Here is a 12,237-nt window from a genome sequence, read left to right on the forward strand (position 1 = left end):
CCACCCACCAATGATTCTTATGAATTGCTGATATGAGCTGTTTGATCAGCTGCAGATTTGCGGCCAAACAGTTGTTCGCAAGGTACCTCTTGAAATAAGCGAGTAGCTATCTCAAAATCAATCAGCAACTAAAAGAAAATTTGTTGTTCGCAAGGTTCGATCAGTCTGTGCAGTACTGTTGTTAAGTTGTTAACATGGCTATTCCAGATTCTACCATGGAAGCATATTTTTGCTTTTACATTAAATTAGTTACTATGATTGTGTTATCTATGTGGGTGCCAGATATGCTTTTTTTTTACCTCTCTATATAGGTCTCAGGATACTTCACATAGTGGGGCCTTCCAAAATTCAACAGATCCAAACCCTACAATGAGCCCACCGGCGAGGCTTTCGAATGCCAGTTTTCCATTCGTTCATACTTCCACAAATTTTGGAGACAAAATGTTGTTGCACACTAGCTACCACTGGTGTGATCACACAAGGTGATCTACACATCGCATTGCCGACCTTGTCAAAGGTAAAAACATCAACAACACCAAAGAACCTGATGCAATTGCATCAAGAATCAATCTCCGTGCAGATATATAGAAAGGAAACAACAGAGTACCAGGCGATGATCTTACAATGCCATGTCATTCCTGGTGAGCTTTTAACATCGAAAAAAGTTGCCACAGCAACAACAAGGCAGGCCATCTAAACTGGAGTATAACCGGCGCGTTATAACTTATCCAAGATTGCGACATATGATACGTCACGACGATCAAATGATAAGAGGTCTAATTAATGCAGAGTACAAAATCTCCTTGACATGACTCAGCGGATCCCCTGCCATGGATGGATCTTCTTCTTCTTCAGGCTGCATCATACCAACAGCCAAGAACACATATAAATTGTACTCCCGACTAGCTAAATTACTACAGAGTACAGATGCTCTCTTCAGCGGCAGCTAAGAATTTGCCCTGTTGTCCATAAAAAAACAGCATGCTAATTAATGGCACTTTGCTGGGTTGATGTTCTCTTGTTGCCCGGTGAGGCTAGGACCCGATGCCTGCGACTCCTTTGGCTTGAGCCGCTGCTTGCTGTGCTGCAGCTGCGGCGGCGGCCGCAGCCGCTGCTGCTGGAGACTGGGGTGAGGCTGGGGCAGCGGGTGTTTGCTGTGGAACCTCAGCGGCCTGGGGCTGCTGAGTGTCACTGCTGCTGTTTACCTGCGACAGAAGGTTCTTGATCTGGGCGCCAGTGAGGGTCTCGCGCTCGATGAGGGCGTTGGCGAGCGCGTGCAGCTCCTTGTTGTGGGTCGTGAGGATCGTCTTGGCATTGTTGTAGGCCGTCTCCAGCAGCTCCTTCACCTCCTGCTCCACCAGACCCCGCGTCTGCGTGCTCATGGTCTTCCCATCGTCGTCATAGTTGTAGGCCACAAGGCCCACGCGCTTGCTCATGCCATACTTGGTCACCATGGCCTTGGCCAGCCGGGTCGCTTGGCTTAGGTCGGACGACGCGCCCGACGTTACCTCACTCTCCCCAAATATAAGCTCCTCGGCCACCCGCCCTCCCATGCAGACGTCCAGCCTTGCCAGCATCTGCTTCCTAGACACGCTGGTCTGGTCCTTCTCTGGCAGCTGCGTGACCATGCCCAGAGCCATTCCCCTCGGAACAATGGTGGCCTTGTGGACGGGGTGGGCACCGGCCGTGTGTATCGCGACCAGCGCATGCCCTCCCTCATGGTATGCAGTCATCTTCCTGCTTTCGTCGGATATCACTGCTGATTTGCGCTCGCTGCCCATCATGATCCTGTCCTTGGCAAACTCGAGGTCGGTCATTGAAACAGATTTCGCTCCATCCATGGCAGCCTTGAGAGCAGCCACGTTCACCAGGTTTGCAAGGTCTGCACCTGAGAATCCAGGCGTTCCCCTGGCAATGGTCATCAAATCCACATCGTCTGCTTTTAACACCTGCAGTTCAGTTCAGGGAGAAAAGGTGGAGTCAGCTGCCTTAAATTATGTGGAGAAAACCAATCAAGCATTACAAGAGAAATGCATGGGATAAGGAAGGATTCTTTACCTTTGACATATGAGTCTCCAGGATCTGCCGTCGGCCCTCAACATCTGGGTTAGGAACCACGATATGACGGTCAAAACGCCCAGGCCTAACAAGGGCTTTATCTAGTGACTGGGGGAAGTTTGTTGCTGCAATTACAATGATCCCATCATTCTGCTTAAAGCCATCCAGCTCAACAAGTAACTGGTTCAAGGTCATCTTCATATACTGTTGATCTTTTGGGTTTCTGCTCCCACCAATTGCATCAATTTCATCAATGAAAATTATACATGGAGATCGTTTCTTTGCTGCACTGAATAGATCCCTCACTCTTCTTGCCCCGACACCCACAAACATCTCCTCAAACTCACTGCCGCTGCAGGAGAAGAAAGGAACGCCAGCTTCCCCAGCGATAGCCCTTGCCAACATGGTTTTCCCTGTCCCGGGTGGGCCGACAAGTAGAACACCTTTTGGAAGCTTGCCACCAAGGCGTGTGAAACGCTGCAAAGCATGAAAGGTGATGGTGAATACTTATAAAAGAACAAGGGCACATCACATGAAACACTCTACACATCTTTAAGCAAAACTTGGTTTAACAGCTCAGCACCAAGGACACAGTATAAAAGGCACAATGTCATGACAAAAGCAATAGTATATTTCATTCTATGTAAGACTTAAAAGCTACTCCCTCCGTCCCATAATGTAAGACGTTTTTTGACACTTTGAAATGAAGTGGCGCAAAGACTCTATGTAAGACATTTATTCTACACTGAAGACATTTATTCTACACTTTACTTTGTACTCATGCAAGAAAAGCTCAGCACCAAACTTGGTTTAAGCTACACTGAAGACATTTATTCTATGTAAGACTTAAAAGCTACTCCCTCTGTCCCATAATGTAAGAGTACAAAGTAAAGTGGCGCAAACTTTTCAAAAGAAAGGCAGAAGAGCCTTTCTTTCCATGTAAGCTGCAGCGTATATTTCATTCTATGTAAGACTTTTATCATTTATCGAGTATCTCTAGAAGACCAGGATGAAAATATTAGATGGGAAATGCAGTTCTTCTGCGGGCTAAAAATCACAACAAATAGAGGGAAAGGGAGGCATGACATGAAGTATCAATTTATCATGTAGCAGACCAGTTGATTTGGTATTAACTAAACTGTATCTGTCTTTAAATTTCAGTACAGCACAGCATGTTTAATTGTTTATGATAGCAGCCTCGTTGGGGAAGAGTGTAGACATATTTGTTTACAGTATCATTACCCAGCTGTTAATATCTTCCTAATTCACTGGTGGATGGAAACAGCAGAGTGATAAAACTTCACCTTGGGATCTCGTAGGTAGTGAACTATTTCCTCGAGTTCAGCTTTAGCTTCATCAACCCCCTTGACATCACTGAATTTTGTGCTCGAATCCAAGCTTGGCTGAACCTCTTCATGCAATCCAAGGCCTGCATATATAATTCAAAGTCAATAGGGACTACTGCTGGAACTGAATAAGGATCAGGAGATGTATATAAAGTCATCAAAATGACAAACCTTTACTAATTCCTCTATCTTCAATCAGAGCCCCGATGCCGGAGATTACTAGGAAAGTGAGTGCAATGCTTCGGAAGGTACGCCAAAGCTGCTCCTTGAATTGGCCAGTCTCTGATGCAACCATGTGAATTGGTGCACCAGCAGTACCAAGAGCCCCATCTTTCGTCGTACGGCCAACACTTTGAAATGCTGGGATGCCACTAAACCCTTCTTCCTCCCTTGCTGAATTGACAATTCCTGCGTGTTTAGATCATGTTGAGTGTTAACATCAAAATATGAGAGCAGAAAGTTAAAAATAAGGGCATGCGTATATCATAAAAGAAACCCACTAGTTAAAGGTGCGGGTACGGCGTAAACAGACAGTATCATGTTCAGTACGTTGAATGAAGGACGCACTTGAACAAACAGCACAAAAAATCAATCAGTTTAAGTGAAGCAGTAGAGACCACTACCTCTCTGCAATGTCTTAAGCAGCGGGCTTTCATCCAGCCTGTCGAGAGCGACAAGAGCCTTCACATACTGGGAGAGAGCCGAAGAGTTGTTATGTAAGGAAGGCTGGCTCTCAAAGATCTGCACGACCCTTTCTGGGTTACTTCTGTAGATCTCTTTAAGAAGGGAGGCATCACTTGGCGTGTCAAAGTCTCGTAGCCTGCGCGCGAAGCTACCGACGTAGCTTGATCGGTACCTCTCTTGCAGCGCCTTGAGAACTCCGCCTGCATTAATTAGAACACCCAACCTCAGTTTGCAAACAGCAGGATTTCTTTCATGAGCAACAACTGAAGCATGAGACCTGGAGTACAGTAAGATGCATTTTTTCACACAAAGGGAAACTCTTTATGCCACACTAATAGAAAGAAATGCTCGGCATAATGAAACCAGGAGCTTGTTTCCACATAAGAGTATGTCCTTGGAAGAGAGGGAGGGAGGGAGGCCATACCGGTGCCATTTGCAGGTGTCCTGAAAGCACTTGTACTCACTAGCTCATTGTAGACCACACTCGACGACCGCCTTCCAGCCTGAGACACAAACAGAAGTTCAAACATACTGCAACCAACGTTTGAGCTGAGCTGAGCTATCTCAATAGCGACAGGCATAAAGAAAGATCTGAAATGACTTAACTAAAATATATTTAAAAAGCCAAGATATTACACAAGGTTATCACATATCAGGTGACTCATGGAAGCTCAAGTGGAGATTAAAACATACCAAGCTCTATTGCATGACTAAAAGCAGCATGAGTCCAAAGAGGCCAATAGCTCCAACAATTGAATAAAAGAGCAGGTTCATGTGAAATTGTGAATACTACTCCCTCCGTTCATAAATATAAGATGTTTTGGATATTTCAATACGGACTACATACAGACTGAAATGAGTGAAACAACAGTGTAAAACGTGGCCTATATGCATCCGATTCAGAAAAAAGTTAAAAAAAAAACATCTTATATTCATGAACAGAGGGAGTGGTTTTTAGCCTTTCTCTAACAGTAAAATCTCCAGCATCTTCATTCATAGCCTTGAATCAGTGAAAACACAAGAAGCACGGCATGCCAAACAGAGCAATCGACAGCGGTACAAACAAACAAACAAACAAATATCCCTGAAAAGGGGGTAGCCACTGCCTTGGATATGCAACATCTGATTTCTGAATAAAGGGCGAGACACCGCCGCCTGGCATTCGACGGTCCGAGATAGAAATTCTAAGCACCATCCATCTGCTACAGATTTCAGCCTTATTTTCTCCATGCGACGAACAATTAACCTAACCTACTACTACTAGTCTGCATAGTTGCCGTTGCACTGGCGTGATTCGACAGCCACCGGCTACGGCGGCTAGGCTAGGCACTGGACGGCGGAGGAGAAGTAGGCCGGCGCGGTAAGATCTACTCCCTCCGTAGTATCTATGTATTGCGGGGGGTTGAATATTCCAGAGTCAGACTCGCGGCGCCCTAATAAACCCTAGCTAGCCCCGCGGACGACGGCGCGGCGGGCGCCCTGAACCCGCGGCACGCGCGGCCGATCCAAGTTACCGACACGGGCGGGATCGCCTGCGGCGGCGCCGGCGGCGGACGGAAGGGGACGGAAGAGGAATCTTGTTCGCGGAGGGAGGGAGGGAGTACCTTGGAGAGGGCGAGCCGCCAGGCCATGGGGGGGAGGGGATGGGGTGCGCCCCGCCGCGAGCCCACCCGCCGGGTGATCGGAGCCGGTGAGGGAGACTGGAGAGAGAGAGAGAGAGATTGGAGAAGAAGAAAGAGTAGATTTTTTTCCCCTTGTGTTTTCTCAGGCTGTGGTTAATTTCGTGGCGTCCTTCTTTCCCTGGGCCGGGCCGGGCCGGGCTGGCGGTTGGGCGAGGGCCGGACCGGGCTGGCAGTTGGGCGAGGGCCAGGCCACGAGGCCCACGGACTTGAACGGATACCATTTTAAAAAACATGTGCTATCCCACTCCATGTGGATTATCATCAATAAAGCTTAGTTTTGCCCTCAAAAAAAAGTGGATGATAGAAAAATGTTCTACTCCGATTTGCCAAAAATTTGATGATAAAACAAGTGCTTATTACTACAAAAAATACAGTATTGTCTAAAAAAAAACTAAAAAATACAGTAGATGATAAAAAGGTGCCAAGTTTGTTCTTCAAAAAAATAGCCAGGTTGATGGTGTAGCAAAGTTAATTTGGTCTCAAGATTTTCAACAAAGTTCAAAATTTGGTTTGGGAAAACTACATTGGAGTATTTTGTTTTTTGACAAACACATTACAGTACCCTATGAACGCACACATGCATACCCTGCCTCTACTAGCACCTCCAAGAAAGTTCTTTTATCCCTTTTCCTTGAGCTGGCTGGTCTTGAGATTGATGAAGTTTGGTGCTGATACAAGCAGACAGTCAAAGTGGTTCCAGACCTCAACCAAAAACTCAATTGTAAATTCAGCAGCATACAGAAATCTCCAAAAACATATTTTGAAAAAGATCACCATTCACATTCCCTCAGAAAAAAAAAACAGATCTCTCAATTGGCATGAACAGCTCCAAGAGATGCATATATCTCCATTCATTCAAAAAAAAAAGTAAGGAGCTGGATTTGTTACTTCATTTTTACAAGGAATAGCACACCACTTCAGCCCTGCCAAAAGCATAAATAAGCAGCAGCAATTCTCAAGCCTCGACAAACTAGAATGAAATGCAAATCTGCTAGCAGTCAATCATCTCAGCTTTGGCAACAGAATCAACAGCAGCAGCTCTCAGTCTCACCAACTTTAAAACATGTATTATATATTCGCAGGCATTCGGCCATTTTAATTTAAAAACCAAGGGATTCCAAACGAGCGGCGTTACGCCACGCCGGCCTGCATACATCTCTCCGAAATACAACATCATCCATCTTCATCAAGGGACTAAAATTAACGCCGCAAGCGACCACAACAAAGGGGAGAAACAAACTGTACAAATTAAAACGGCCAAGCAACCCACCGCCGTCATCAAACACCATTCATTCATTCCATTTCCATCCATTCATTCGTTATAAAGAAGACCATGGCACGCCCGCCCGTGGTAGCCGCTGCCTGGCTGAGACATCCCCGCCAGACCACACCTCTTATTTGCCCGGCCTCCTCCGTCTCGGGGCCTAGTAGTGGTTCCTGGTGTCGTCGCCGTCGAAGTTGAGGCCCTGGATGCCCCGCACCGTGGACTCGTAGTTCTTGGCGCTCGACGACTGGTGCCTGCCCGAGGACGACCGGCCCCTCGTGTCCGACGAGTCGCCAACCTGCGGGCTCCACCGCGGGGCGGACGACCGCTGGAACGCCCCTGGGCTCGCGTCAGTCGTGCGGCTGCGCGTCTGCTCCGCGTCCGTGCTCGGCTCCCGGCTGCTAGAGACAGCAGGTCGCCTTGAGGATCCGCTTGACCGTCCCAGCAAAGTCGAACTGGAGAACTACACGTCATTTAAGGGTCAGGTGTTACAGGCCAGTTTTATGTATGTATGTACACAAGACCACTTCAGTGGTCTGCATATTTCCCTAGCAACAAGAGACAGATGGGATGAAATACGTAGCAACTCTTGACAACTTACCATAGCATCTTTTGAGGTGGATTGGTCATGTCTGATTGGCGACTTCTGTTTGGCCAGGCTGCCTGCATTTATAGCTGGAGGTGGAACCTGGCGCCGCATGCCATCCATATCTGACCACCCGCTCCTCCTCCCTTCTTCAGTGGCTGCATCCATTCAGCGCACGGTTGTTAAACACATAAAGGCGCGAGGCAAAGACCAAACTGCGACTGGTCTCAATGGGTTCATTATCATACATCTGTATTTCCCACACGCTTATGTGATTATCATTTAAACGGTTCCCGGATATACATACAATTAACCAACTCAACAGAACAAAGCAACAGGTAATGAGCCTGATTTCTAACTCCCTACTAGTACGAACATTTTGTAATCTCAACCTGGTTGTACCACATGCACATTTCAAAAATCTATTTTCCAGGGAAATACCATCTTATTTGAAGAATACACAGACTTACATCTACTACAGATACTAACTTATTGCCTTGCATATAAATAACTGATAAGATACTCTAGAATCCATCATGAGATGGATAATATACTGTACCTGACTGTCTATTTGCCATGGGAGCCATCCCAGAGCTTTGTCCTGCTGCCGCGGCCTAACATAAAAGGAAAGCAGCAAACGGTAAGACATGAATCGTCATGTGCGCAGCATTAAGGAAAGGAGGAACAGTACTGACCATGGCGCGCGGTGGAGCACTGGTCATTTGTGACTGTTGATACTTGAGAATCGTCCAATCAAAAACATAATCAAATTGAAACCCTGCAAGTACCAAACATTGCTCTGTCAAGAGTTTAAAAGGAGAGCAATTTGCAGCATTTTGGTGTGTAAACATCAATGAATCATCAATCACTAAATTAAATGAATGATTATAAGTTCAAAACATGCAAAAAAGAAAACTCACCCTCTCGAATAAAAAGGTCTCTGAACAATCTCTTGAGATACTGATAATCTGGCGTATCTTCAAAGCGCAGTGAGCGGCAGTAATGGAAATAAGATGCAAATTCAGTAGGATATCCACGACAGAGGGCCTACAGTCAAGAGAATACAATTAAGAAAATAATGCCTCAATGGTGGTGAACGCAGGATATAGAGAAGAACACACGCTACCTCAGTTGAAGTGGCAATTTTCCTTTCGCTGATTTTCTCATACTTCTGTTTCTTGTTCCCAGCTTTCAGACCCTGCCATGGAAGACTGACAGCAACAACAGCATGTGTCAGTGCAGATAATTAGGCTGCCAGAAAATCACGTGTGGTTATTGTCAACAACCTTCCTCTTAAGAAGTACATCAGCACATATCCAAGAGATTCCATGTCATCCCTCCTGCTTTGTTCTACGGTGAAGCAGAAAAATAAATTAGGATATCTGAACAGATTAATGCATGAAAGGTAAGAGAATTTTACAAGGAACAAATAACACTAGATGCCTCGGGAGTCTAAGTACAGTTACAGAATAAAGGAGTACACAGCCAACAGTCAAGGAAACTTACCAATTCCAAGATGAGTGTTTACACTCGCATATCTTGCTGTTCCTGTCAAGTTCTTGTTCTCTCTGTGATTAAATAGAGAACGGTCATAAGTTTTGCCACAGATACTGTGTTGTCCACTGATTTAAATTATATAATCAGTGCAAAACTCAGGCATGAACATAAAATGCTTATGCCATGAATGTAAAGAAGTTATGTGTGGCAACATCAAAAGAATAGCCGTAACTTTGACAATATACTGTAGAATGCATCCAAATCTCTTCAAGTAGATCAACAATGGGATATAACATTTACCTATATGGAATGTGCTGGTGTGTCGATGTATCCCTATACTTCTTTGCAAGCCCAAAATCTATACAATAAACCTACAGATAGATGAAAGTTGCAGATAAGAACACCAATAATACATCCATCAATAAAGGCATGCCAGTGGAATGTAGCGTTGACCTGATTTGCCCTTTTCCCAAGACCCATGAGAAAATTGTCCGGCTTGATATCTCTATGCAAGAAAGACTTGGAATGGACGAATTCGACACGGTTGATCTGAAAAAAAGGAAGTAATTCAAATCCCACATGATGAAACGAAAGAGACCAAAGTAATGATGCCAAGGGAATCTGAGGTGTTGCATACCATTTGATCAGCAAGCATCAAAACAGTTTTTAGAGAAAGCTTCCTGTTGCAAAAACTGAAAAGATCCTCGAGGCTTGGGCCCAGCAAGTCCATCACCAAAACATTGTAATCACCCTCCACACCAAACCACTTGACGTTTGGGATTCCAGCTGCAGAACAGTAGGGGGAGTCAGTTGATCCCTCCGTGAATAAATAAACAAGAGAAAAGAGACTGGACCAAGTAAGACCAAGGAAGCAGGAAAATATATATTACTTCCTCCTTGAAGTATTCTGTACAGCTTTGACTCATACAGCAGCTGCGGATGCTTTGTCTTGACATTTTCCTGAGCAAAACCACGCAGAAACAAGACGAATCAAAGAGCATCACCTCGGGTAAATGAATCAGGCAGAACACTTGTAATGAAATTAGAAACTTATTATGGTTATGAGATCAAAGCAAATTAAGGCTAGCCTACAGAAAAGTGAAACAGAAGCAACTATACTGGTGCGAAACATTTGTGTGTTCCATTCCATCTCTTGAAGAATCTCATATTTTGGCAGACAAAACATGTAATTACAAGCTTGCGGTAAGAGACTGAGCAAATGAATCCTAGCCTAGGAAAAGCAAACAGAGGGGCATCGACATTTGTGTATTCCATCTCTTTAATTAAGGTTTGTATTTCGGCAGCAGCAGCTAAAGCATGTAACTAGACAGGTAGACCAAACTGCATTGCACACAGCCAGCCAAAGCACATAATTCCATGCATCACCATTCCATGAGCATCAGCTACAGGAATTAACAAGCGGCGTAATCCACGGGTTTCCACGGCCTTATTAATCCGACGCTAAGAAAATCATGGCATGGCAATTCGTCAAATCTAGCATCCAATTCGACCTAGATCCCCCGAAACCACACCACGGGGGGCGGAGAAAATTGATGAGCGTCGTGGAGAGAGAGGGACGGAGGAACTCACGAGCTTGATCGCGACCTCCTCGTTGGTCTGCACGTTGGTGCCTGCACACAGAGACGGAGACGGAATTTGTTTAAAAAAAAAGAGGAAGATAAAAAGGCGATGGCTTTGGGAGGAAAGGGGGATCTGGCGGACGGAGGGGGACGGACCGAGGTAGATCTCCCCGAAGGAGCCGCTCCCCAGCTTGCGGCCGACGCGGAACTTGTTGCCGATGCGCGGCTCCATGGCCGCCGCCCTGCCTGTCCGTCCGCGCGAGCCGAGGCTACCGCCGGCCGGAGCCTCGCATGCGGTGGACGGGAGGGGAGGGAGAGGATCGGATCGGGGCGGCCGGAATCGGGTCGGGGTCGGGGATGCGGGGCTAGGGCTCGATCGAGTGGATCGGAGTGAGGAGGAGGGATTGGGGATTTCTTCCGGGGACGGAGGAGCGAGCGAGCACCTGACCTGACCTGACCACGAGACGGACAAGCGCCGGGGCTCGGGGACGAAATACTGGGGAACCCGGGGTGCCCCACGGCAAAGATGGCGGGTCGGGGTGGAGTCCCCCCCTCCTTTTCCCTTTTTTCCCCCTTTTATATATATATAAAAGAAAAAATCTCCCTTTCCCAAGCCAACAAACCTCAACCAGCACAACATCTCTTTCACCATCTCTTTCACCTTCCTCCCATTTTTAGTTTGGGGGCCATCAAAAGGAATTCTAGTTTCTCCGATGGCCAAGCATTTTGCTTTGGTAGTTTCACGGGACGATTTACATTCGACCTTGCGGAATCATCTTACTGTTGTTGTTGCCTCGGATGAGCTGCGTGTTTCTGCTTCCGTCGATGTAGGATTTTCGGTCCTTCGATGGGCCGGATCGACGGTTTCTAATATAATGGTGGCGACTTATCTGATGAGGGTGCTTATGACCTCCTCATGTGTGGAACTGACAAGGATTACAGCTCTGCTCTCATTTGGTGCAGCAAATGCCGTCAACAAGGTCAAGATCTTCTATTAGTTACTACTCAAATGACAACCGGATACAACAATAAACATGTTTTACATGCATATCTTGCCAAAGCAACTCACTGACTGTGCCAACAAGCATAGCAAGTCACATGTTGTCTTCTTGTCTTGGCGTGAGTCAAGGTGATGAGCAACATGGAGAAGGACACCATCGAAGAACTAGGTGTCGCCGGGGCGAGGAGGACAGGTGACATGGCAGAGAGCTTGCGACAAGGAATAACAGTCACCTTAGGGCGAGGAAGACAGACGGATGGGCGATCTCACGGTGGGGCACCGCAGTCACATCGGGGTGTAGGAGGAAAACTCGGGCGGCGACGACGCAATGGGAGGAGTGATGAAAATTAACATTTGGTCGAGTGTCGATTTTCGGGTATAGAAGAAAGACTTGGCAGAGAAGAGAAGAAATAAACAAGGCGTTCTTTTTCAATTAATGGTGGTACTTGCTCTCTGAATGTTACCAAACTGCAGTTTCGAGGGTGTTGCAGCCTCCCCTGAGATTTTCTAGTCCTGTGGTGCCCCCACCACCATGAGTTT

General features: G+C 46.4%; 2 protein-coding genes across 3 annotated transcripts; both read right to left on the bottom strand.

Moving 5' to 3' along the window:
- Positions 1 to 558: 558 nt before the first annotated feature.
- LOC123071006 (ATP-dependent zinc metalloprotease FTSH 5, mitochondrial) lies at positions 559 to 5,837 on the bottom strand. Of its 2 annotated transcripts, XM_044494472.1 has the most exons (7): positions 5,693 to 5,837; positions 4,513 to 4,591; positions 4,028 to 4,288; positions 3,576 to 3,812; positions 3,363 to 3,487; positions 2,059 to 2,535; positions 559 to 1,949 (listed from the first exon to the last, which is right to left on the bottom strand). In XM_044494472.1, the coding sequence occupies exons 1-7, from the start codon at positions 5,717 to 5,719 to the stop codon at positions 1,035 to 1,037; spliced, it is 2,121 nt and encodes a 706-aa protein (XP_044350407.1). In that variant the 5' UTR covers positions 5,720 to 5,837; the 3' UTR covers positions 559 to 1,034. The 2 variants fall into 2 exon arrangements, with proteins under 2 accessions (XP_044350407.1, XP_044350400.1); XM_044494465.1 differs by lacking the exon at positions 5,693 to 5,837 and having other exon boundaries at positions 4,513 to 4,684.
- Positions 5,838 to 6,809: 972 nt separating this feature from the next.
- On the bottom strand, positions 6,810 to 11,089 carry LOC123071021 (casein kinase 1-like protein 2; the record flags this gene model as incomplete). The annotated part of the gene is given in 14 exon segments (XM_044494481.1): positions 6,810 to 7,497; positions 7,636 to 7,778; positions 8,180 to 8,234; positions 8,316 to 8,398; positions 8,541 to 8,667; positions 8,747 to 8,831; positions 8,907 to 8,970; positions 9,127 to 9,188; positions 9,418 to 9,488; positions 9,571 to 9,666; positions 9,755 to 9,903; positions 10,008 to 10,077; positions 10,708 to 10,748; positions 10,854 to 11,089. Coding segments are annotated over 14 exon segments (1,425 nt in total). The 3' UTR covers positions 6,810 to 7,194.
- Positions 11,090 to 12,237: the final 1,148 nt, after the last annotated feature.

This window comes from Triticum aestivum, chromosome 1A (genome assembly GCF_018294505.1).
Source record: "Triticum aestivum cultivar Chinese Spring chromosome 1A, IWGSC CS RefSeq v2.1, whole genome shotgun sequence".
Classification (NCBI taxonomy): Eukaryota; Viridiplantae; Streptophyta; class Magnoliopsida; order Poales; family Poaceae; genus Triticum; species Triticum aestivum.

Coding starts and splice junctions, on each gene's coding strand:
- LOC123071006 (XM_044494465.1), bottom strand. CDS start 4,669: ATGCCTGTCGCTATTGAGATAGCTCAGCTCAGCTCAAACGTTGGTTGC. Junction 3,488..3,575: donor AGATAGAGGAATTAGTAAAG/GTTTGTCATTTT, acceptor TTATATATGCAG/GCCTTGGATTGCATGAAGAG. Junction 2,536..3,362: donor ACTACCTACGAGATCCCAAG/GTGAAGTTTTAT, acceptor CATGCTTTGCAG/CGTTTCACACGCCTTGGTGG.